Here is a 21,584-nt window from a genome sequence, read left to right as displayed (position 1 = left end):
AAAGACAGTGAAGGACATTTAAATGAGACGCGGACAAAGAGTGGACAAGGACATGGGAGGTCAGACAGACAGAAGACATTGAGACACACGGAAATCCCCTGCCAGTTGTTTGAAAGTGGGCGCGAGTCGGGAGCGTGACGATCTGCAGGCTGTGGCCCAGTTTTCACACCTCCGAGTGTTTGTGTGAGGAGCTGTGAGATACAGAGCCATATGCTCGATGCCTTTTTCAGGTCCCTCACAAACATTTTTTTTTGTTTATGCAAACCTGAAGGCACACTCTTGCCAAGCTTGCAGATGGATGGAAGAAAGTAAAAAATGTCTCATCTGCTGCCTATAGGGAGACGGTTTCTCGAGGTTGTTTTTGTTTTTGTTACAAAATCATTTTCAGATTTTAGTTTATTTCATTCTGCGATGCTTGGGGGCCTCAAAACAGCAGCTAAGAAATCCTCATACCCTGTTGGTTAAAACGTAGTTACCAGAGGTTCAAAGAGGAAAAGAATGGAGTGTGTGTCCGGTGTTAGCAGACCTCCAAATGAATGAAGAGCGCTCAGGGCGAGACTGTGATTGCTAACTGTCTCGCTAATTAGTGAAATTCTGTCAAAAGCAAAGCAGAACAGCTAAAGACAGGGAGGGTGAGCTATTAGCGGAGTTCTCCCTGCAGCCCTACCACTGATGATACCATCAACACGGCTATCACAGCTTACCAAGGGAGGAGATGGATAGACAAGAGGGCTTATACGGCTAATAGCTATAACAGCCAGGAAAAAAGATGACGACCCATCTTCCTTACCTCCTCGTAACAGTGTTGTGGTACTCGATGAAAGTCCGTCCATCAAAGGCGATGGCCTCCGTCTCTCCGGCGGACTTCTCGTGGATGGCTGTGGGGTGGACGATGAAGATGAGTCAGAGGATGAGATCACTCCAATCAATAACAGTAAAGGTTCAGCTACCAGAGCTGCAGGCGGAAGGGTCACAGAGGAGGAAAGGGAGGGGGGGGGGGGGGGGTAATTAACGTGAAAGGGACGACCGACCACACACACAAGGTTAATGGCTACAGCCCTGACTTGAGGACAGATCAAGTCTACGTCTAGCAGGGCAACACGGAGGTGATGAAAGGGACATGCAATCCTTTTATGCATATTCAGCCGACGTGTTCAGGTCCTCTGAAAACAGCTGATACAAGAACGCAACCGCTTGTGTAACGCCGGTATCGAGTTAAGACAGGGAGAACAGTAGAAGTCGTCTCACGCACTCGGCCTCATTTTTTACCTGTCGCACAGGCGAGCCAGGATGAAGCTGTGCCACATGAAGCATTGCTGATTTCAATCCCACTTTAAAAGCAGCCAAAACCTTAAGTATCCTTTTAAAGCAAAACCAGATAATCCCGGATGAGGAAATGGAACAATTTGTGTTGTTGTAACGATCGACTGACACGATAAGGTGTCTAAACCCAGCAATCACCGTTAGCCGCGGACTCAGGAGAAGAAATGAAAAAGAAAACAGAAATCTTTAGAAGTTATGACACACTGAGACCTGCTGCATTGTTTTTGCTCAGCAGGAGCAGAAGTGTGATGTTGGGACAGCAACAACACTCACTGTTCTGGCAGTTTTCCCCTGAGAAACCAGGCAGACAGCCGCACTCGTAGCTGTCCAGCTGAGGGGTGCAGCGGCCGCCGTTCTGGCAGGGTTCACGGGAACACGGGTGGCCCTGGAACATGGCCACGTTGCTGGAGTTCAAAGCGTTCTCCTCCCGGAGGATGGGGGTGCTCATCAGCATGATCTGGAGAGGACAGGGAAGGTGTCAAAGATGTCTTCTGTTTTATTTACTAGTTTGATTATAAATAGCACCAGGAATGGCCAAATGTTGCCCTTTCAGTGGACCCTCGAGTCAAATCCAACAGGAAATCCTTAATTACTCCAGAATAAACATGTCATGTCACATTTACAACAGTGTAAAGGTTTATTAAGTAATGCTGCATTAACTGTTACAGCTGCTCCATAGGGGAGTTTTCCTCTCCACTGTCACTACATGCTTGCTGTAAAGTCTCTGACACAAGTCAGTGCCTCCATGCAGTCTGCTGGGTTTCAGAAGTAGAGACATCTCTAGTAACTTTTCATCTCATGCTGCACCTTCTGCGCTGTAACTGCTCATCTTTTACCTTTAGTTCTGACTCTTAGATCTGAAATTAATGCGCACATTTTAATTGTGCTGTCACGTAGATTTTAAAGGGACTTTACGGAGTTTTGAATTTTTATGCTCGCGATTGCTCCCTCAGGCCAAAAGCGTAACGGCAGCCTCAATAGTAGGCTCGTGCACGAGGCACGCATGCTGTACGTGCACACTCCTTAACGAAAATAACAGCTGAGACAGTCGTGTGTGTGTGTGTGTGTGTGTGTGTGTGTGTGTGTGTGTGTGTGTGTGTGTGTGTGTGTGTGTGTTTGTGTGAGCGTGTGTGTATGTGTGTGTGTTTAAGATGGGTCAGTCCTCCTGCATGCTCAGAACATTCCCTTCCCTTGCTTGAAAAATTGTTCCAAAATGAAAGTTGAACCCACATCTTTTTTATCTGTGAATTCAATGCCGTTCGGCGAGTCTCAAATAAAAATTTGGGCATCTTACTGTAAAAAAATATACCATTAATGTAAAACAGAAACACTAAATAAACTATGTTCACATCCAGAATCAAACCCAGATCTTCTGCACGAGAGTCCGACGTCTTACTAGGTGAGCTAAAGCGCCAGTGACGTCTTTGGTATCTGTAACATTTATATTCTTGATGACAGCTGAAACAACGTTCAAAGAACTTCGCAGGAATATCTAGAATAAAAGCAGCTAAGGGTCCTCAGAAATGTAGCTAGCTTTGTCACTAGGCGTTAGGAAAAGCGACAAAGTGGCACTACCTCTCTCTCTGCTGCTAAATCTACGGATAGCAAATGCTACGGGCTATGCCTGAGCGTGAACGCGCATGAAGCAGCCTGCTCGACCCGAGCATCTCTCTTTTTCTGTGATTTTACAGAAAAACAGGCAATCACAGTAAAAATGCCAGGGCTCATTCTACAGGACCAGGGCATTGCAGGAGAATGTATGAAGAAGACATTTATTATTTCTATACATGCTTTGGCTGTCAAACTTCCATAACGTCCCTTTAAAGTGAATGCTATTCTCGCTGATGGAAAACACATTGAATGAAATGTGCTATACAAATAAAGCAGCCTTGCCTTTTTAGGGTGGGATCTAGAACAGGTAAACGTGCTTAAATTAGCCCCAGTTGTCCAAAACTGTTCTAAAGTCTCAAAACTGCAGGCAGGCTGCATCTGTTGCTGCAGAAGGTAAGATCTAGTCAGCCTCCTAGGTGGCATGGTTGGAAACTTTTGAGACTTTAGAAGATAGTGGGTGATAGTGGGATAAATATAGTCAGACTCCCTGCAGGAGACTCCAGGGGTTAGGAGGAGGTTGCATACTGGCAGCTTACTCGAGTCTGGCTACAGAAGCTCCGTCTCAAAGTTATTCCTGCAAACTTCTGAATGAAAACAATATCATCAAACCAGAAAGGCTCTTCTATTAATAAAAAACACAACTTTTATAGTATTTAGCTTGGAGAAATTCCTTCACATCATAGATCTGTTCTTTCAAATCCTCAGTTTTTTGGTTCCATTGTTAAAAGTTTCAGATTAGATTCATCTCTCGCTGTAACTTTTGATTTGTATTCAAACGAAATGCATCCAGGGGGAAAAGGCATTGAGTTTTCTGCTGAAGGGTCATTAAATTTAATTATTGAACTCACCCTAAGAACAAATAGTGTTACAGTGAGGCTGTAAATCTGGATTAACACCTTAACAGGTCCTCAGACAGCAGGGTGTTGATGCAACACACGAGCTGAACAGGACGTCGAGATGCAAACACAAACTGTCTTCCACATAATTAACTGTTCTCCAGAGGCCAAGGACGACAAACGCCACATTTAGCTGGTTTGAAACTGTCGAGGGAAAGTTTGCAGAAGACAACCAGTGACACGTTTGTGCAAACACAGACATCCAGCCTTTGTTCTACAGTTATTTTGGGCACTCAGGGATGAGCTGTTGCTAGAAAGCAGAGGGGAGAAAAAACTGCAAGGCTGTCTGGGAAACATCTGAAGAAAGCAAAATAGAAGGACTTCAAAATATGCAAACTAAAATTAGTGAGAGCTAATCCAAATGAGCAGAGCCACTTCTCGTCACAGTGGGAGCTTCTGATGGAAAATTGCCAGCATCGTTTGACTTTTCTGCGGGAAGGCTCAAGAGCCCCGAGTCATTAACACAACACAGGAGTCACCAGCTGAACTAATATTAAAATGCTCGGTTGTAAAGAGCTGCGTGTGAGCCTTTTACCTTCTGGATCGTTCCCTTGAATCCCTCTGTGAGTGCCGCGACTCTCGCTAGTTTGCTGTAGTCGGGAGCGCCGCCGACAAAAAGAGACTCTTTCAAGTTGAGATCCGTGTGTTTGTTCTGATGAGAAAAGAGATGAAAATAAAGTTTTAGAGGCAGAGCTATGCAATCCGGAAAAAAAACCATGCCTCTTCAAAAAATATATACATCCAGACAAGAGATTTCTATTCAAGTGAAAACGCAGTTGAGAAAAACTTTATTTTTTAATCCAAAAGGCCAAAGGAAAGTTTTAACCTTTCACTTAAAGGTGCATTATGTAAGAATGAAGTAAGATTGTGGTCAAATTTGGGTACGGCAGCCATTTTTCTAAACAAAAACTGACTATCACACTTCAGGTTCATGGCTGTTACAGTTCAGAGCCTGACGATGCTGGAAGTGAAGACGAGCCATACACTGTAAGTTATTAAGTACACAAATTGTTATATCTGGTGTTTTAGTTGTAGTAGTAGAAGCAGGGAGCACTTACTACACTTATTACGGTTTTGTCTCCAGCGTTGGAGTGTCAATTGCTGCCTTGCTGTTATAGTTCTGAACGACTCATTAAAGGAAGTAAGACGCCACAGTTGACTCATTTTTCACTCCACACACACATTTCACTGTAACAACCAGTTAAAGGTCATTTAAAAAGTAGCTGGATATATTTCTAGGGCGGACTAATTGCTTCTAATTTACTGTTAGCATTGTTAACTTAATGTTAGCCTCTAGCAGACTTCATCCGATGTTTAGAAAAACAAAAAGAAGCTGTGGCTTATTATAACTTCTGGGTCGCTCTGGTTTACTGGCTTTGGCTCTTTAAACAACTCTGGAGCTTTTTGTCTGCTGGTATCTAATTAAAAATGCCGGCGCTGCAGTGTTAGCACGGAAACCTCACAACCCCCCAGAGGGTAAACAGAAGCTACATCCCTCTTTGGTGTTTTTAAGGTGAAAAACTGAAAACCCACTAGCCGGCGGAGAATTAAATCTGTTTCAGTGTAACCTTCTTTTCAGTCCGATTGAGAAATTAAACCGTTTTGTGATTGTTTCACTTTTAGAATTCTTACATAATGCCCCTTTAAGAAAAACTTGGTTTTTAATCCTAGAAACCAAAGGAAAGTTTTTACTTTTCACTTAAGGTTCCCTGGAAAGGATTTTCAAACAGCAAAATGCAGCTGGGAGTTAAAGGACTTCCTCGCCCTCAATCAATGTTAATACACTTGATACATTACAAAATAAGTGACTTCTCTGTCTCCCAGAGAGCGATCAATTATCCGCTGTGAGATAAAAAAAGGACCACAAAAGCCAACCAAGAGCCGGCCAGACTGGAGTCATGGATAGGTCCTTACACACCTTTTCTAATAAATAGCTGGTTATAAGCAGCGACCTTTCAAGCTGATGAGTGTGAAGACAAATTAATTGCTATTCATTTGTGCGTCCGATAGCTATGAATTTCAATTCTTTCAACCAAACATTCAGGACGACTGCTTCGCATCAACAAAGGTGATGCTTCCGTGGAGAGTCTGTCCACTTCAGGAGGAAATAAGCCATCTTTATTTTATGTAGGGCAGTGATTGCCGGAGGGGTAAAACTGAGTTAATTGGTAAAAAAGAAGAAAAAGAAAAAAAAGAAAACATGGAAGGGGACGAATAAACAGGCAAGCAAAAGTCGGCTCAGCTTGGGTTTAGGAGGGTTTGGAGAGAAGGCGGCAGCTTGGGGGAATTTGTTGATGCACCTTGAGCTTCTTCCAGCAGAGACCTTGGCCAAAGCTGCTAGGCCCGGATGTGGCTGGTACCTCCAGGCTTAGCCAAAAGTTGCCACCAAATGTAGGACACACCTCAGGCTCAGATATTTAAACATTTAGCCGTTTGGCAGGTGGAGTCGCAGGTGCAACCTGAATCTGCTGCTGGCATGTTCATGATGTTCAAGAGCTTCTAGCTCTGAACGCTGCTGAGACATTGTGTAAAGCCACTTTTCTGCAGTCGTGCATTTTGTTCCCTGTTACTTAAATACCTGCTTTGTAGGTCACTTTGGATAAATAAAACATTAAAACCAGTATCCTACTGGGCTGCAAGTGTTGGAGACAAATTCTGGACAAGTTTCCTAATCGTCTCAAAACAATCACAAGGGTTCGGAAGGCCTTGCTAGCCTAGTTGCAGGCATCTGGAACCTTCTCCGTTTAGTTTCTATGAGTCAGAAATGGGACGACTTTGGGACTCATTTGCAACAAAAAAAAAGTTGCTTGAAATGACAAACTTTGCATTTAAGTGACTTAAAACAAAAGTTGCATCTAAGTGGAGGTATGGCAATGATCGAGCTAAAGCCTTAACCTAGCTTACGTCCATTAGAAAACAAAATAGTGCATGAAGTGCGTTCGACTATGCGGCTGTCGGTGGTGACATTCGTCCTGCGAGATTGCATTTGTCTGGTTAGCCTATAGCAATACAAATAAAAAAAACATTGGGAGGAGGGAAACAGAAGGGGTAAAACCAGGATAAGCACAAGGGCTTGGGCAACAGTACATTTGGTATTTCCTGTACTAATTGACTGTGTTACATGTCCGATTCACGCATTCTTATGTTGACGATATTATCAGCAGACCACTTCCACGGTCTCTTCCCTTCCTGGAGGGGGGCCCAGGCCGGTCATTGCTCGGCTAAGCTGGGATGTCGTTTACATGCAGAGAAGGTTTGTTTTTATTTATTTTTATCTGGAATGATAGCTCAATAGGAAGTTGGCTAGTTTGATTCAACTTTAATCAGACTAAGGTGTTTACGTGCAAGTCCCATTTGTCAGACTTGCTGCACGTAAGCCCACAGAGTGATCCAAACGGTCTTTGGCAGTTTCACGTCTCCAAACAGTTGCAGCTCTGCAGGTGTTGGCTGTACGGAGGGATTCCTGCTCGGTGATGTGTGGTGAGTAGTGTTGTGTTGTTACTGGGGTAAGTAAGTGAGTGGGTGAAACTAACGCCATGATACTACGGGGAATTGTTCCAGTGTGTGAAAAAAGTGTAAACAGATGACAAAAGAACAGCCCGGCTTGGCTTAGTTAGCACCTCGCCATCTCCTGCGGTGGATATCTTCCTCACTCTCACTTTCCAACCGGTGTGATATCCCCGCCTACGCTAGACTGATGAAGATGTCTCTTTGTTGCATAAAACAATGGCCATCTCAAGGATCACTACCTCCTTTTCTCTTTCCCTCCCACCTCCCAACCCCCTCCCCACCCCCGCAGCAGATGGACCAAGGTGAAAGCCAAACCGTGCTCTTCAAGACCATTTCTTCCATGCCGTGTGTGGACGTATGAGTTTATGAAACGGCACCCCCCCCCAAGAGCTGGCCCTTCCAAAGCCGCCTGCAAATCTGCACAAGTAGGTTTGTCCTTCTGTGCTGTTGCTGCATGGAGAGATGGAGGTGAGAGGACGCGGTGAACGACTGAAACCAAACGCGGGCCACAGTGCGACTGGGACTTGTCTCATTACCTTGCGTGATTTCTTATTTCCAGACAGCACATCATAGAGAAGGAAAGAAAATAAGGAGGAAGAGAGTTATTAGGGAAGACTAGTTTGTGTCTGTGCACATAAAAGCATGCAGAGCTAGGCAAGACAAAATACTGATTATTCAACAATTATCTCAAAAGCACACATAGCTGTTGGAGGATTTAAAATAGCCGTAGTGTAGCAAAGTCACACAGGAACATAAAATGAGAGCAGAAGAAACGTTAGGGATGCACTTTGTGTGATAAACTGTACACATACAATCAAGCAGCTGTGCCAGAGTGAATGCAAATAATACAGTGAGTCTAAGACGTCCATGCATGAGGCAGATGGTGCCACTAGGACAAGATGAAAAGACAGAAACATCATGGAGGATAGACTGTGAATAGTGCCACTTAACCCAAGCTCATTTACCGACTGCTGTCATTAAATAAAAGCTGAAGTAGATTCTTATTTCTCCTCTTTGTACCTTTGAAAGTTTGTATTTCCATCTATGGCAGCCTGAGCGCTCTTTGATATGATGATTACTCACAGAAAAGCAAACTGTTCGTGTGTGTGTGTGTGTGTGTGTGTGTGTGTGTGTGTGTGTGTGTAAAGCTGAAGTCTCTATAGGGTCTCTGTACTGAGCTCCATAACCAGTCTCTGCTCATCCCTTGTGTCCCTGCCCCTCCCGCTAACACATCTTTGCATTTTTTTCTTTACTCTCGCATTTTAATAAGATTTTCTGCCTCTTCTGCTGCAGTTAAAAAAAACAATTACCACACCGATGATGAGACGCAGTGGGGGGAGGGGAAAGACTTGTCTTTCTAAATGTGGAAGATGATGGAGCTGGCAGACTGCTTGTTCACAATCACCGTTTACACGGTTTAATATAATTGGATGACTTGCAGACTTATTAAACGATCAGATCACCCTCGTTTGGAAGCTTCAACCTGCTCTATTGGTCTAGATGCTGGACTCAAAAATAGTCATTACACTCATCATGTTGCTGATATCTCCCTTATCTGCTTCCTCCTCCCGAGACACCGCTGCACTGCAAAGGTGGAATTTTAAACATCTCACTGGATGCCCGCAGGAATGGCCACTTCTGATTCTCTTATACAAGTGTCATCTCTAAGAAGTGGGCAGGTTGAAAGCCTCTAGTTAGAAAAAAAATTGAACAACAGGATTGAGACTGCTTGTCAAACTGGCCCTCTTCATCTGAAGCTCTAGCTTTTACCTTAATGGATGTCAGGAGAGAGCGACATATTTCCTGTCAAGCATGCCTGTGGAACCACACGGTGTGAAACCACGTGGAAATCCTCTGCCAAGGAGGAAAACTTACAGTTTCTAGGAGTCTGAAGCAGAAACTAGGAAAATTGCCGCGATAGATTTGGCACTGATGGGACATAAGCACGGATGCAAGAATACAGAAGCAAAGCTAAGCCCGGGCGCGTTGCATGCTGAAAGCCAGATGACCACTGGCAGGTGGTTGAGAGACTGATGTTCCTCACAGGTGATTCTCCTCGGACGGGGTCCTTCTTGTTAACCATGATCTCTCCTTTGCGAAGGGAGCGCTCCAGGTTGATGGTGTTCCACACCCTCAGCTGGATGGGTTCCTTACTCCTGAATCACAACAACATCCACACGTTAGGAAAAACAAAATCACCCTACCATTGGTGTGTTGTGTATAGGACTGTAACAACACATCAATCTACATCGAGACATCGATTAAACGTGGTCATCATTGACATCAATAACATGGCCAACGATGATCTACATGGATTATACACCGTCAACATTTATGCATCAATAATACACAGTTGCTTTATTTAAAGGGACTTTATGGACTTTTGAATTTTTATGCTCGCGATTGCCCCCTCAGGCCAAAAGCGTAACGGCAGCTTCAATAGTAGGCTCGTGCACGAGGCGTGCATGCTGTACGTGCACACTCCTTAACGAAAATAACAGCTGAGACAGTCCCGTGTGTGTGTGTGTGTGTGGCCCAGAGGACAGGAGAATGCGCAGCTAATTAATTACATAATTTGGTTCTGTACCTTTCTCTTCAGCACAGCCGACAAAGGTTTATGATGGGTCAGTCCTCCTGCATGCTCAGATCATTCCCTTCCCTTGCTTGGAAAATTGTTCCAAAATGAAAGTTGAACCCACATCTTTTTTATCAGTGAATTCAATGCCGTTCGGCGAGTCTCAAATAAATATATGGCCATCTTACTGTAAAAAAAATACCATTAATGTAAAAAATAAACTCTAAATAAACTATGTTCACACCCAGAATCAAACCCAGGTCTTCTGCATGGGAGTTAGACATCTTACAAGGTGAGCTACACCCAAGTAACATTCACAGTGTCTGTAACTTTTATATCCTTGATGACAGCTGAAACAACGTCAAACCAAAGAACAGTTCGGAGCAAAAATGGCTATTTTGTTGCTAATTTGCAGGAAATATCTAGAAGAAAGTTCTACAGAAAGTAGCTAAGGGTCCTCAGAAATGTAGCTAGCTTTGTCACTAGGCGTTAGGAACAGCAACAAAGTGGCACTACCTCTCTCTCTGCTGCTAAAGCTACGGATAGCAAACGCTACGGGCGATGCCTGAGCGTGAACGTGCATGAAGCAGCCTGCTCGACCCGAGCATCTCTCTTTTTCTGTGATTTTACAGAAAAACAGGCAATCACAGTAAAAATGCCAGGGCTCATTCTACAGGACCAGGGCATTGCAGGAGAATGTATGAAGAAGACATTTATTATTTCTATACATGTTTTGGCTGTCAAACTTCCATAATGCCCCTTTAAAGTTCCGCTGACATGCCGTTTTCCACCTGTTCATGTAAACTACGAAGCTATGAGTGTGATGGCGAGCAGTGGGAAATTATTGCATTCAATCACTTGTGATATTATTTGATAATGATAGGTGGATCCCAAACTGAATCAAATCCAAATGGTATTGTTGCTGTAATAAAACATTTTGCTCTAATAAGCACTAAGAAAGTGGAAAAAAGGAGATGGATTTCTTTACCTGCCAACAGCTTCTCACTCGAAGTCTTCTACACGTCCCTGGACAGCGTGTGTAGAGGACTTCAAGTGAGAGGCCAAAAATGTCGGCAGGTAAAGAAATCTATCTCATCTTTTACCACTTTCTAGTGCTTATTAGAAGAAAATATTTTAAATTATCCACCGAGGCGTCATTAACGTCATAATTACATTATTGTCACTTAATTCTAGATATCGGCAAACATTGCAGTCCGCTGTATCGGTATAATATTGTATTGTAAATTGTCTGTGCTTGTATAGTGCCTTTGTGATCAAACTAGTGATTTACATCCCTAGTTGTGTTTGGCCTTTATGGTTTTCCTTCTGAATGGTAAAAATCATGCAGACCTGATGGTAGCTGGTCCCTTTCCCAGGTCGTATCGAAACTCCAGGATCCCGTTATTCAACGATAGAGAGATGAAGTCTCCCTTTCCATCTGATTTCTGTCCGTTGTAGAAGATCAAACCGTTGGAGTCGTTGGCCATGAGAACCACGGTCATGCTTATTTTTTGGCTGCAGATGAAACACAAACAGTGAAGACGCTGTCTAAGGGACTAGCCTACATTACAAGATTTTACATACTGCTGCACATTTCTTTGGTGCAATGTATCTGTGCAGAAATAGGCTATACTGAACATGTGATAGCATTAGTAGCATAACCCTCATTATCTATTCAGCTCAGGCTCAAAGTAGAAGCCCAAGTTTGTACTCTGCCCTAGGCACCGAACAAGCTAGGTCTAATTACAGGATTTTCAGTGTTCAACAACACTGAGAGGCGGGACGTACCGCAGATCATGCCCGTAAAGATGAAGCCCCTTCAGCTCCAGGTACGAGTCTCCGCTGAAGAGAGGCATGTAAGCCCCCCTCCTCTGAGCCACTAGAAAAACAAAGAGACAAGAATCAAGCTCAGGTCCTGTTTTTGTCAATAGTCTGTTTTTCTTCAATGGACCTGTCAGAAATGGATTTGTGTGTGCAGCCTTTAGGATTACGACTTTTTTTTATCCAAAAGAGATTCCAACCCCCCAAAAACATTCAGAACTGCTTATGCCAGGCTGATTACACAGTACGCCACCGGATGACAAAGAACCTTTGGAGACACGGAGAGTTTAACACACATCTGGGACCTGTGGAATAATGAAGCCATTGTTTTTTGGCAGGCCTTTTTGCAAATTCACGTCGCTGCAACGTGCCTCTGCCTGGCAAGTCTGGAGTCATTAGGACAGGCACGGTGCCATCTTCTAACAAGTGGCTTGACATTAAAAATCATTCAAGTGTCACCCCAGGGCATGTGTTTATAGAGCAGGAACTGCCATCGTTCAGGGCCATGTGATCCGCCAAACGCTCACATAAACACACAAGCTGACGCACATACCTACGAAACAGGCAAGAAAGGCTCTATTTGTAAGTGGCTGGGATTAGCCCAGTTGAGTCAGGATAGACAAGGAAGACCGAGATGAGGAAAACTCATTAGCTATTGTGCAGAAATCTGCTAATGATGATGGCACACACCAAGGAAAAGCACGGAAAAACAGTCCTGCACTCGCAGACTAAGCTCTACTGGAGCAGAACTGTTGTCTGAGATGAGTTTGTCACACGGAGGAGTGGGTGGTTTCCCTCTCTTTCGCCCGTTTGTTCAAACTGATACAAGAATCAATACAAGACCAGAGGTCAAAGAGTCAAAAAGGTTCAGCGAGTTTGGACACAGAGCCTCACAACTGAGAAAAGTACCAGTTTTGAATAGCAACCTTTAGCTGAAAACCCCACTTTTGGATGGGTTCCTTGGAAAGCTGAGGTGTTCCATAAACCCTGGGCTAAATTATTTTAAATCTGAAAGACTAGGTCGTTAGTACTCGCAATAAAACCCATCAAACCCCTTTAAACAACAAAAAGCAATCAGAAAGCAACAAAAAGGCACATTCTCCTTGTTAAAAGACAGTGCTACTGATTAGCTCCTGAGGAGTTTTGCGAGTGACACACACATTGTTTAAACCTAAAACGACCCTTTAGAGATCATTTTTCCAAGCGTCCCGGCTTTCCTTGGTAAATTATAATGATTGACATCATCGCAGGGTGAAAGTCAGCCATTCAGTACCACTGGAACACCCTTGAGAAAGGCCCTTGACTGAATGACGAACCCTGGCTGAATTGGAATGGAAACCTCCTCTCGGCTGGGCTCAGATGCAAACACTTCATTATTATGACTACACTCACCTTCAGGCTCCTGATGAGCGGCCTGTAAGCTACCTGTCTTTGCACCAGTACCGAGCGTGGTCCTGGGAGTGGACGTCTGCCTGACTGCCTTCTTATCTGTGAGCTCCTGTCTGGGAGCGACACTCCGGCTGACTGATGCTGCCATTAATCACCGCGGGCAGGGAGGACTGATGCGATTAGTCATCTCATTGATTCCTGGGTAAAAATAGCCTTTTGGAACGGGAGACGCTCTCGCTCACATGCCATCGATTTTTGTTCACCTCAATTTATTTTAATCACCTGCTAACTGAGACTCTGGGCCTGGATGAAGGCTACTCCCATCTGGTTTTTCTAAATCCCAAAGGGGCGTCAAAGATACATGTCTTGTCTTCTGTTTAGAAATCGTCTGACGGACGATTCTCTTTCATTTGCAGCTGCAGAAATCAGCTTCGACTTACAGAGATGGCATCAACAAAAGCAGGGAGGGCAAAAAAAAAAAGGAGAGAAGACTTTGGTATGTGACAAAAACTTTTAATGATGAACTTCAAAAGCATCCGGGCTGTTTGACGGTCTTTTTCCTCGCTACCAGCTCCGTTCTGCCAGGAGAAACGAAGTACCGACAAATAAGTTTGAACACAACACCTGTGGGCGGAGAGGCAGGGAGGAAGAGTCTGCCTCCCCACTAACGAGCTGATGTGAAGAACGGCCCAACGGGGCCAATCACACGTCGCGTTTAGGTAAAACATCGACTCTCCCATCGTCCCCAATCAGACGCTTCACCCTGATCGTGTCTGCAGAGGCGTGTCTAGGCCTTTCAAAACGGCTCAGGTGGGGCACTTTTTCACGCATGGCTGGCATCTATGGCATGTGTGTGTATGTGTGTGTTTGTGTGTGTGTGTGTGTGTGTGAAGGGGGGTGTACCGCCCCTCAAGAAATCATACATTTTTTTGCATTCTGGGGAATTTGTGAGCTACACATTGTGCCATGGCCACCTCCTCCTCCTCCTCCTCCTTCGGCCCAATACCAATACTCGCACTGCGCCCTGTGGTCTTCAGCCAAGTGCACCTGGACGAAGTATGCTGTAAGGCTATGAGTGTGTAACACACAGGTGTGCAAATAATAGTTGAATTGGGACAGTGACTGTTGAGTCATCGACCACGCCGGTGGCTGTTTGTGCTTGAATGAATTTACATTCATTGCTGTCCACATGAAATCTTCTAAAACATTCGAAGCACAAATAAACATCATTAATCTTCTTAAAACGAACTTCTTTCATTTGAAAATACATATTTCTGCGACCAGGACTTCAATGACTTTTTAGGTCAATATGAAAATAATAAAGAAAAATAACAATAAATAATAAAGAGAAAAGAAAAATTATAGTACAGAAATGTTCTGTAGCCAAAATGAACTACATACTTTTTTAAGGTTTGTAACCCCATGCCTTCTTTTGGACAATGTAAATGGAACTCAGTTGGGGGGCACCAGTGGGGGCCAATCAGATTCCAGGGGTGGCATGTGCTTCCCCAGCTCACTCCCTGGACACACCCCTGCATTTCTGCTTGTGTGTCAACACAAGGTGGATGGAAGACAGAGGAGAGTAAAAAGTCTGATCACCTCTCTCACAGCGCCTTCCTTCCCGTCCCATGGGACACTCGCACTTGTATCCTCCCTCAGGCAGTGCCTTACACTGGGAAGTCACGTGGCACTTGTTGGGTACACACGGGTCATGGATGTCAGCACACGTTGGACCTGGACAGTCAAAAAGAAATGGTAAATGGTCTGTATTTGATATAGCGCCTTCTAGAGCCCTGGAACCCCCCAAGGTGCTTTACAACACAATCAGTCATTCACCCATTCACACACACATTCACACACTGGTGGGGATGAGCTACAATGTAGCCACAGCTGCCCTGGGGCGCACTGACAGAGGCGAGGCTGCCGAGCACAGGCGCCACCGGTCCCTATGACCACCACCAGCAGGCAATGTGGGTTAAGTGTCTTGCCCAAGGACACAACGACAGCGACAGACTGAGCGGGGCTCGAACCTGCAACCTTCTGATTACGAGGCGAGCACTTAACTCCTGTGCCACCGTCGCCCGCAAAAAGAAAAAAGTCACTGATGAAAACTATGAAAAACACTTTCAATTACCGCCTCCTCTATTTCACCGCAGCCAGGTGGAGGAAAAGCAGGATTCTCTCAGTGATGGAGGTCATTTTCTAAAAGGATTTGGAAATATTACAGATCCAGATTAAACAGCGGCGAGTCTCCCCGCCACGTTTCTGGGCCAAGGCTGATGGTGGGAAAAGCTTGCATGCATCTGTTGGATGATGGGTTTGCCCTCTGTCACAGCTCCTCTGAATTCACCCGTCATTACTTCAGCTGTAAGAGCCTGTGGTGAAGAGAGCACGTTAATGAACACCATCCCTGCTGAGCTCTCAGGCCTACCCTGTTTTCCTCGCTCCTACTTTTATCCTCCGCTCTCATTTCTTCCCCATCATGTCCCTTTTTAAAAACCTAACTCTTCTTTAACTCTGATGTCCTCTCACCTCCCTCCTTTACCCGGCTGTCCTGACATGTCCTCCCTCCTAACTACGACCCTACCCAATTACGTATTCCCGCTCTGCTCCCTTTCCGAGAACTGCCCCTCTCCTTCCTAGAAAACCAAATTCGGACACTTTTAAAGTGACATTATGATAAAATTAACTTGAAAGTGAGTCCCCAGGCAAAGGGCCAAATCTCATTCTTACAATTCATTTAGCCAAGGCGGCTCATCACAGCTTCCTTCCTAGGAATAGATTTATTTGTCTTTCCTCTTGAGCCTCTCAACAACTAAACATGAAAAATAATCAGGTTCTTCTTAGATCTCCATCTTAAATGAATTAAACTGACTTGCTTTTGTTTGAGAGTGAACCCTTTTTCTATTTAAGTATAAAAGTTTGGTTTAGCCAATTGTTGGTAAAACATTACAAGCAGCATTCATGAGGCAGTTTCACACAAGTTCTCAAGTGCTCCCAGTTTCCGTTGCATGAGCCACAGAACTTTGTTGGAATTTTGAAAAATGTTTTAGGAAACAAACGATCTCTCCTGCCGGAGTAGCAAAATTAGCTGGAACCAATCCAAATCTGATTTCATGCGTCAGAAAAGTCGCGTTTCCACAATGGGAGTTCTGGGAAGTTTCAGGGATGGTGAGAAGGTTATACGTAATCTGCTTTTTTGGGACTTTGCTAAGACGTCAAAATACCAAGACTGTTTCGAATGAAGTATGTCACTGATCAGGTTCGAAAGACATCCACGGACATTAACAACATTAAAAAAGTTTTATCCATCCATTTTCTTCCTCTTATCCGAAGTTGCGTCGCAGGGGCAGAAGCCTAAGTCGAGAGGTTCAGACTTCCCTCTACCCAGCTACTTGGGCCAGCCCCTCCAGAGGGATCCAAGTCATTCGCTGGCCAGCCGAGGGACATCTTCCCTCAAACGTGTCCTGGGTCTTCCTTTAGGTCTCCTCACGGATGGACCTCACCAGGGAGGCATCCTAATCAAATACCCGAGCCACCTGAACTGGCTTCTCTTGAAAAGGGTAGAATGCTTTATCCTGGTCAGGGATGAGGTCCTGCCCGAAGAGGAAGGAGTTTAAGTATCTCGGGGTCTTGTTCACAAGTGAAGGAAAGCTGGAGCGTGAGATCGTCAGGTGGATTGGTACTGCGTCTTCAGTGATGCGGGTGTTATACCGGCCTGTTGTGGTGAAGAGAGCTGAGCCAGAAGGTGAAGCTCTTGATTTACCGGTCAATCTACGTTCCTACCCTCACCTATGGTCACGAGCTTTGGGTAGTGACCGAATAACGAGATTAGGGATACAAGCGGCCAAATGAGTTTTCTCCGCAGTGTGGCTGGGCTCCCCCTTAGAGATAAGGTGAAAAGCTCAGTCATCCGGGAGGGGCTGAGAGTAGATCCGCTGCTCCTCCACATTAAGAGGAGTAAATCAAAACAAATAAAGGTGCAATTGAACCACACTGTAGCAAGAGTTGTGCACATAAGTGAGATTTTAGCCTAGAACTTGCATTCACAGCCCAGTGAAATACACGCCTTTAAATGTGACAATGAATTAAATTTCCCCCAGCTGTACTACACTTCAGTAATGTCTAATCCACGTTTCTCTGTTATGTCTAATCCTTGTTCCTTTGTTATGTCCAATCCACATTTCTCTGTTATGTCTAATCCAGGTTACTTTGTTATGTCTAATCCAGGTTACTTTGTTATGTCTAATCCACATTTACTCTGTAATGTCTAATCCAGGTTACTTTGTTATGTCTAATCCACATTTACTCTGTTATGTCTAATCCAGGTTACTTTGTTATGTCTAATCCACATTTACTCTATGTCTAATCCAGGTTACTCTGTTATGTCTAATCCCCATCTCTTTAAAGAATGAAAGGTGAAAGGGGGAGGAGCACAAGTGCATACTCGAGGTGAGTCCAGTTTTTACGTCCCCCTAAAGTGTGTCCACATTTATTTGTGGCTAAAAGGAAATGGAACACAATTAGAAGACTTACATCAGAACGGTTAACGGCTATCGATAATCTACGTATGATGGGCCGCTGCCTTACCCCAGAATCCTTGGCGGCACTTGCAGTGGAACATCTCAGCCTCCTTGACTTGGCATTCCGCGGCGTTCTTGCAGGGGTTGGGCTGGCAGGGGTTGTTCCCACATTCACCCACTCCACTGCCAAACAGACTGTCGCCTCCGCTCTCCTGCAGGTTGAGCATCCGGTTGTTGACGTCCAGCATGCGGATGCAGCCCACCAGGCCCGCGGCGACCCCGGTTCGCTCCCTCACGCTGAGGACCAGGAAGAGCACGGGACATCAAACCTCCTGTAAGCCTTTGATAATAATGAAAAGTCAAAGTCTTACTCCTGCTTCAGCTCCTCCGTCACGCCTCCGATGAACAGTTCCGTGTCGAGGTTGAGGCCGTCGGTGCCCTGGGGGCTTTCACCCTGAATGTGCGGCTCGTTGTCGATGCTCAGCACAGCACTTCGCCGGTTGCGTGTCACTACCAGCTGATGCCAGCGTCCCTGATTGATTAGAACTTTGCTGATCAAAGTGCCTGTGCCCGATCCGGTGTTAAACCTAAAAGAAGGATTGGTGGAGTGGATTAAATAAGTCAACTGTGTAACGTCCAGCAATGATCAGTTTTTAGGTACAGTTTGACCATTCTACATCTGGTCAAAAAGGAGACACAAGACTGCATGTGTCCCCTTTAATGCGTCTGCCTTCATCCCACCAGCTGGAGCTCAGAGCCTGCAGCTCTGAACACAGATAACGAAATGTCAACAATAATGTTCTCTCCTCAAGGTCCAATCTTTCAGGATTCTTCATGCCTCTATATAAGGAACAGTCTGGATTTCCTAAATCAGATATGAACTTCTACAACTTATAAGCTAGATAATCATTAAATAAACGTTTGTTTATTGCTACTTATAATAATTATAGTAAAATGAAATGCTTCATTAATCTGTGCTCAATGATTGAAGATTGAAATGTTATGATTACAGTGATTGAAATATGTTTCAGCATGCTAACATGGCAAGGTCATCACCATTTGCACTCACACAAGGACAAAGTAAGGTTAAGTTAAACTCGCGACACATAAATAGTCCTTTGCCCTGATCAGAGCATCCGGTATCAAAGAAGGCGTGCGTTTCTGAGATTCTTGGTAATATTCCTCAAACTTGTCAACCTTTGGTTGGCTACACAAATCATAACATGAGAACATTAAAACTGGTGATTCCTCAGTTCTAGAGAAAGCTTCGGACCGGCCAGCTGAAGCAAAACCCTCTTTAACCATCAAAGCTTTTGACACGTCGTCAAAATCTTTTTGCACCTGCGAAGCTGATACCGCAACAGTTCCTGCAGAACGAGCTGATATTGTTTAGACTCCTTAAGAGTCCCAGACGCGCGGTCCCATCCATCCGTTGTGGCCTGGAGACAACTCTAAGACCGGTTTAGTGGGGCCGCAGTTTCTTCTACGGACCTCAGTGCCTGGAAGTCCGAGGACTTCGACATTCCGGATCTATCACGAGGGTCTTCGAGTGGGTATGTAGACACGACAGATAGCGTCTGATGTGTTTTGATAATAATCAGCTTCATAGCTTAGCGCAACCCAAATTCTTTTACATCCAGAACTCAGCTCTCCTAGATACGCAAGTTCTGATAACACCACATTCACACATAGGTTTCATTCATCATATCTATCCATCCATCACAATAAATATTAGTAAACTTGTCATGTTTTAATTGTTGGTCAAATAAATTCTTACTTTTATAAACCTGACTCTTTTCTGAATCAAAACGAAGTGTTTACAATCCCCTAATAAACAAAGAATCCTAGAATCTTCTGATAAACACAAAGACCAAGCCGGGTTGATATTCTATATTTAGATAAGAGTATCACAGCTTATCAGTCATAAGTAGAGGTGAAATATATATATTGAGCTCTTAAAGCACTCAATTTCCTAAACCCTACAACTGGATCCGGAAATCCTCCGACAGCTGCGTACGCTCTTCGATCCGAGTGCACAACCCCATCTGCACAAGTCATTTTCCATCATATCCATGTTTTTTTTCTCCTTTTTAATTAAGCAATGTTTAAAAAGAAAAAAAAAGTGCCCATCCTGCTCAACAGACAGATGGAAGACAGAAGATACAACAACTACGTGACTGGAATGAAGTAGTTACTCATTTGAAAAATATTTTCACACTCTGATTTTCATACCTTTTATCTAATGGGGTTTTTGTGGAGAAAAAGGCGATATCACCACAGAATAGAGCTATCGTGTACGTGCACCCACACATACGCTAGCATTAGCACAACCTGAGAGCAATTATCTGCCACAAATAATTAGTTCTTCTCCCCACGTCTCGGATTTGCAAAGCTGTGGGAGGTAATCTTGCAGCTGTATTTCTGGAATTGAAGCCTATTTGAAAAGCACAAGTGACTAATGATCCCCTCCGGTTTGCTATTGATTTCATCCTCAGTACACAACTCGAACCTGGCCAGGTTAGCAAAGAGCTTGGGGAGGTCAGGTTGGAATCCAAAAGCCAAGATAAGCAGATTGTGTTTGAAACAATGCCTCCAAACCAGACATGGTGCAGAATCTGTAATTAGTCTCTTCACAAAGCCTCTGCTTTTCCAAAATAATCATTATTCATAAAAATTCTGCTACAGGAGAAGAGATGAATGCGTATTATTATCATCATTATTATAACACTTTGCGTTTCAGCAGGTCTCTGCCAAGTAAATTGGCTTCTTGCTACTGACAGCTCCAGCTGAAATGTGAAACTAGATAAGACTAAATGCACTTTTCATATTTTATACCTCAACCTGATTTAGTTTAACTTCAAATAATAAACTTTGTGTTTTTAAAAGATACAAATATGAGTTGAAGCTGGACATTTTAAAAATATTTCTTGTCTGAGTCTAAATATGGAAACGCATGCTGGCCAAAGAAGCTAAGTATTAGATTATATTCTGTTCTGTTGGTGGCCAAAACCCACACCCACCCACGCTGACTCATTAAATTGTATTTATAGAGTATAAAAAGTACCAGCTTGCTAGCCAGGAAGGTAATAACCAGGTAGCATAACAGCTTTTATTATCTAAGAGGAGCTTTAAACTCATAATTAGGATTTTGTATCCTATAATCGTGGCTTTATTTGTTAAAATGATGACTTTAGTTTAGAATTTGGCTTTGAGATCAGCTGCTGTTTTACATCCTCATTTGAAAAGTGCTTTGGATAAAATTGGGATAAAACACAAGTTCTTTTTATTTTTTTATTTTTATTTTTTTCAAAAAACATGGCTGAACATCCCAAAAAATGACAAATAAATAAATGAAATACACAATCAGGACTTTGTGTCAAAAGTTTAAGACTTCATATAATTATAACTTTAAATCTACTGTTATGAATTTATTATACCTTTTTTGTCTTGTATTTATGTGCTTTTCTTACAATTATGACTTTTAACTATAATTATAACTTTAAATCATATAATTATGAATTTTTATCATTCTGACTTTATATTTTATAATTATGACATTATGTCTTATGGCTTTTTATCATATACTTGTACTTTATATCATAAATATGAGTTTACATTCTTTATTTTTGACTATATCTTATAATATTGAGGTTATATACTATTATTATGACATATATAACAATCTTATGACCCTACTTTCTGTAATTATGACATTAAATCTTACAATGTTAACTTCATTTCTTATAAATATGACGTTGATAGTCATATCAACAGAAACTCAGTAAATAATTATTTGGTATTTATAGTTATTAAAGTTTCCCCTTCATAATTGCATCTATAAATCTCTGTTATAGTCAGAATAATTATATTTAAAAATGAAGATTTTTCTTAGTTAAAGTAATAAAAATGGCTTTCATAGAGTTAACGCTGTCATGG

At 43.4% G+C, this 21,584-nt stretch overlaps 1 protein-coding gene across 12 annotated transcripts in view; it reads right to left on the bottom strand.

Moving 5' to 3' along the window:
• Positions 1–21,584, bottom strand: part of agrn (agrin) — a 391,168-nt gene that overhangs the window by 18,371 nt on the left and 351,213 nt on the right. For 8 of the 12 annotated variants that reach the window (XM_054746151.2, XM_054746154.2, XM_054746157.2 and 5 more), the window contains 10 exons: positions 18,020–18,235; positions 17,716–17,945; positions 14,725–14,859; positions 11,704–11,794; positions 11,266–11,430; positions 9,385–9,496; positions 7,877–7,888; positions 4,366–4,482; positions 1,597–1,780; positions 791–878 (listed from right to left, as the gene is read on the bottom strand). In XM_054746151.2, coding sequence (XP_054602126.2) covers positions 791–878; positions 1,597–1,780; positions 4,366–4,482; positions 7,877–7,888; positions 9,385–9,496; positions 11,266–11,430; positions 11,704–11,794; positions 14,725–14,859; positions 17,716–17,945; positions 18,020–18,235 — 1,350 coding nt within the window. The remainder of the gene's footprint in view (positions 1–790; positions 879–1,596; positions 1,781–4,365; positions 4,483–7,876; positions 7,889–9,384; positions 9,497–11,265; positions 11,431–11,703; positions 11,795–14,724; positions 14,860–17,715; positions 17,946–18,019; positions 18,236–21,584) is intronic. The other 4 variants (XM_054746152.2, XM_054746156.2, XM_015968517.3 and 1 more) reach the window with 1 other exon arrangement.

The sequence above is a fragment of the Nothobranchius furzeri genome, chromosome 15, assembly GCF_043380555.1.
Source record: "Nothobranchius furzeri strain GRZ-AD chromosome 15, NfurGRZ-RIMD1, whole genome shotgun sequence".
Lineage (NCBI taxonomy): Eukaryota > Metazoa > Chordata > Actinopteri > Cyprinodontiformes > Nothobranchiidae > Nothobranchius > Nothobranchius furzeri.
The sequence above is the reverse complement of the archived record's forward strand: the minus strand, read 5'-3'. Positions and strand labels throughout refer to the sequence as shown.